The sequence below is a fragment of the Calidris pugnax genome, unplaced genomic scaffold (assembly GCF_001431845.1).
Source record: "Calidris pugnax isolate Ruff unplaced genomic scaffold, ASM143184v1 scaffold44, whole genome shotgun sequence".
NCBI classification, from domain to species: Eukaryota; Metazoa; Chordata; class Aves; order Charadriiformes; family Scolopacidae; genus Calidris; species Calidris pugnax.
The window spans coordinates 31,297,938-31,302,937 of record NW_015094506.1 but is presented as its reverse complement, the minus strand read 5'-3'; the positions used below and the strand labels follow the sequence as shown (position 1 = coordinate 31,302,937).

General features: G+C 37.2%; 1 protein-coding gene across 9 annotated transcripts in view; it reads right to left on the bottom strand.

Moving 5' to 3' along the window:
- Positions 1-5,000, bottom strand: part of FOXP2 (forkhead box P2) — a 368,419-nt gene that overhangs the window by 64,183 nt on the left and 299,236 nt on the right. For all 9 annotated transcript variants that reach the window (XM_014963970.1, XM_014963961.1, XM_014963967.1 and 6 more), the window contains one exon: positions 88-225. In XM_014963970.1, the coding sequence (XP_014819456.1) occupies positions 88-225 (138 nt within the window). The remainder of the gene's footprint in view (positions 1-87; positions 226-5,000) is intronic.

Below are 5,000 nucleotides of genomic sequence, written 5' to 3'. Positions count from 1 at the left end.
AATATTACAAAATAAGTCTCATAAAATCTGGCTGACACTTGTGTGAATGCCCTGTGCTAACGGTCCAAAGCAGGTAACCCACATTACCTGCTGCAACATAACTGCTTGCTGCTGCTGGAGAAGTGCTTGAAGCTGCTGCGGAGACAACACTTGCTGCTGGAGAATCTGCTGCATTTGCTGAGGGGTGATCACCTGGGGAGTCATCATGGCCACTGACACAGGCACCTGCACAGGGAAAGAAAGATATCATCGTCAAACACATTTTACCTTGCCTGCACCACAGCTGTACGTCTTTTTTATTTTGTACCAAAGAAGGACCATAATTTTTTACATAATATTTATCACTGCAAAGTTCCAGTTTCAGTCAGAATCTGTTATTTTAAGACCACAGTACTGTGGCACTCTATTTCCAGAGGCATCAGATTCGATCAGGCTCAAGCTTTATGTTTCGCATCTCTTATGTATTCCTGCAAGAAATTTAAGCATTGGCTAGTACAAATGTGTATTTAAAAATAAATGATCACATGGCAGGGCTCTCAACACTTCATAATCAATCATCTTATCAAGTGTCATAATGTTACGAATAGAAAAATCTATTGAGACCGTTTCAAAAGATATGATTAAAACAGACAGTAAAATAAGTAACTTAAAGCAGTAAATGTTTTACACAATAAAGACACTTAGTCTAGAAAAATATTTGCGTAATACGGCACTTCTGTATAAGAAAACCTTTCTTGCTCAGTTAGTCTTTTAAGGAAGTCTGATTTATACAGGAAAAAAAATGCCACGGACACAGCGGACAGAGCAAGGACTGCCACCTCAGTCACCCAGACTCTGCAGAGAGAAACGTGCTCTCGGTCGCTCCTAAATGAAAACTGAAAGTTGAGAAACCTTGTCATAAGATTATTACTTTGTCCACTAACATTTAAGAATGCGTTTTTGTGTAGGTGCTCTTTTGGACAAGTTTATTGTCCGTTCATTATATACTGAGATGAAGTGTGTACATATGTATAAACACCCACCTACACACATGGTCTCAGGAATATATTTATGTGTGGGAAAGACACAGCAAGCATATGTGATTCTGTATGTGAGAGAGAAAAATCTCATGGAAGAGCCCGAGCTACGTGCCGAGCCACGGCCACAGAGAAGCTGTGTGCAACCATGGCTGGAGCTAAGCAGGACACAGTCAAACAGCCGTCGGCAGGCCAAGTTCTCCACCCATGAAAAAGCAGCCACTCACTTGTCTAGCAAAATTCAATGTTTTTTCTGTGTATAATAGCAAGCTGGCATATGAATATGGTTTTGTGAGATGTTTGTAGGACATTCCAGTCTTCTGTAAATCAGCAACAATAATATTATTATTAATAAAATAAATAATGAACAAATCTTAAAAGGAAAAAAATTCCTAGTATTTCTATTACTTGAATCTATCCCAAAAGACTTTGTAGAAATGTAACACTTAGAGGAAAAAAAGAAACACGAGTCTGCTGAAGTTTACTTTTAGAAGAAATTACTTCATCTAATATTACACAGGATACCACTTCTCACACAATTCGTCACAGAATAATTATGATCTTAAAATATTGACTAATTAAGAGTCTGAAAGTAAAAGTGCCAGCCGTTACTAAAAAGTCTGATGATCTTCTGCAAACAACAAATGAATTTTAAGAATGAAAATTCCAAAGGTCTTACTCCAAACTACAACTGGAAAAGACAAACCAGACTTCTACTCAGAGTCAGACGCTTGTGGGTGGGAATTTAATCTCAGCTATCACTGGGCTCCTACAGTCAACAAAGTAAGGAAATCCTGAGGAAAGTTCATCTGATCTAGTTTAGGCACCTATTTTAGCATGGAATTAATCCCTCTCTGAATGTGTCCATCACTCTTCTTTGAGTAGACACCTGACTTTCAGATGGTTAGTGCTGGTTGTTACCCCTTGTGACACTGGGCTTTAGTATTGGAAACACTACATCTCTATGCTATAATGTTTTATTCTAAGTCTACCTGGTCCTAAGGGCAGGACAAACAAGCTCTTACAACTTTGGGGTGCATGAGCAAAGAGTAAAATTCAATGACTGGAGTCAGTGTTCCGTTTCCTCTGAAGTCAGTAAGAATTTCTTCTGTTTATGTGAGAACTGAACTTGCCTTCTTGTAGCAATTTTGCCTCAGTGATGCTATTCAAATACCGCATCACACAGAAATAAGAAGGCAGAGAGGAAGACGGACACCTTCTCAATTAAACCACTCACTTTAACCTTTAAACCTTGCAAGAATTTTCCTAACACTTATATGCTTACTACTATAATATCTAGTGAATGCTGAAGGTGTTGCACACTTGCTACTCCACTTCTCCCTTTACCTTTACATCTCCTCTATCTTCTCTGAATTCTATATTTTCAAACACACAAGTGAAAATTCTGATCTAAACAGGTGAAACTCAACTCAACTCTGTAAGTGGCTCTGCTTTATTCATGCACCATGCTGAAGACTCCAGCTAGTAAGATGTGCAGTAAGACTTGTGCTGCCGAATCCAGTCTGAAACACAGATTCTCCTACACCAGGCACATTTCTGCCACCTTTTGCAGTATCTTCTCTGAATCACCCTGACTGGGTGCTTGCTCGTTGGAGACACACCTGCTTTGCCATCCACTCTAAGAGCTTTTGTCTCCAAATTTGTTTTTCCCATCTTTTTCAAATGTCACTTTCAACAGTATAAACTGAAGTAGAGAACCTAATTTTTCAGGATGATGGACAAAAGCATGAAAAATACTGGCAGTCAAGACCATTAGTAAAAATACATATTTATGTAGATAATATCGCCTTTAAGAGAATTATATGTGAGGATCCATATTATGTGTATCATAACCTGATACATGTATCTTCTTTCCCATAGATAAAGGACAAGGCATTTTGAAAACTGCTTGAATTTTAAATCAGCAAAACATATTAAGCAAAGAGATTTCTCTAATTGTAATTAGGTAACATAAATTGGTACATTTCACAGACTTCAGTGATACACCAGACTGCACTTTATTTCTTACTGGCATAGTGTTACTGCGCTATCTGGGTTGGAAGACTATCAGAAACCTGCTATTTTATGGCCAGTTATGTGCATTAGGCATATTTCTTTGCTTTAGTGTCTGTGTTTTTCAAGATTTCTGATCTGATTTTACGAAAATGGAGCAAAGAGGCAAACCGACTCTTTTTCATAGAAATCTCTCAACATATCTGAAGTCAGTTCAGGTAGAGGACAGTAGAGGGACCCAGTGAAAAGATACGATCGAGTGAATGATGTGGTTTGTTTGAGTGGGCCACAAACTCCCAACAAATCCTTGGTCAGACCTCTCATGAAAGACTGAAGAGACAAAGTGAAATGTGATTTATGACCACAACTCATTTTTCACAAGGTGTCCTCAAAGAAATTGAACTCCCAAATCTGTCATGAAGATGACCGGGTACAGCAACCCTATAAAGACAGCCTCTGAAGAACATGTAAGTGTGTCAGCTTCGTGATAGACCCTGATGGAGGCTTCATGTCTTTAAGTTTCTCATGTTTCTGATGCAGGCTGCCCCCGGTTCCTTTGGATTAGCTTACAAGTCTCACTAAATAAAACTATAGATACATAAACAAACACATTTTTAATACATCTAAACAGCATTTCAGACAAATCCACTGTAAACTGCTTTATTAGCACATGTGAATGTACTACCAATAAAAGATGAGCTCTGATGCAGAACAAAAACATTTATAGTGGAGATCAGATAGATGAACATGGCTGCAGAAACGAAGACCAAACTTCTTTGAAGACTAACAAATCTGTTTTTTCCCCAGATCAATTAATAGAGAAATGGTGGAGGCTGAGCTTGTGTATTGAACACCACACTTGTGTCATACATTAAAAATTCAGCTTTACCTGTAAAGCAGCTTATCAAGTAAACAGTCATCTATTGTTCCTATGAACTAACCAGTAAGAGGAATCATATAGTTATTTTTTTTATGTTACCTACAAAAATCATATTCCTATTGGCACAAATGGAAGGCAGCGTAAGTAGCCTGCACCTTCAGTAAGCTTTTGCATTTTATAGAAGCCTTGAAAAACTGCACACATATATTTTCAAGAAATGTTGACTGATCTGACTTTGATTAAAAACGAATACAACCAAAGGAGGTACACTATTTTTATAGTTCCTTTCATTTTGAAAGTCAGGTATTGATAGTGAAAATTACATGTAAGACTTGACCCTAGTTTTCAGTGCTTTTGAGGAGAATCAGAAAATCACATATATGAGTCAGATTCAGAGCCAGTTCAAGGTATATAGGAATTATTTATTTGTTACAGATAGAGGAAACAAGTCAGAGCCTTTAAGTAATTAATCCAAAGTCACATGAAGTGGCAGATCTGAAAACGGAACTGTTCAGTAAGACAAGTCTCTCCGGCTTATTGAAAGAAGTGTAATTAAACATTTAATGGAGAAACTTCTCTCTGTAGGGTCCCTCTTTTAAAATAAATGTAGGTGTGAAACCACAAATTTACAACAAAGGATTGGGCCCTTTAGCAGGAAACAATTATTTTTAAAGAAGAAACTACTGCTTCCCTTCTCTTCCCACTTTGGTAATGTGTACAGTGTCTAGCATAATAATAACCTTTTGAATCTTTCTGGGTTTATGATGTTAAAAAGAGCTGAGAATGAACTGAGTGGTATTTGTAAGCTGTTCTTAACTAGCGAACAAGAATACATAATGATCCTCCAAGGCGGACGATACATACTGCCCAATTTTATACAGCTTAGATAAGGTAATATGCTTCTGAAGCATCCTGAAAATATAAATTATGATACAAAGTAATAGCATTTATCAATAGAAAAACGCTGAGACACATACAACAGGAAGAAAAACAAAGTAACAAAGATATACCCATTTAGTATCATGACTCCTGATTTCTGTGTTTACAGTGGAATTTAATTTATTATTATTAATCTATCTACATTTTAATTA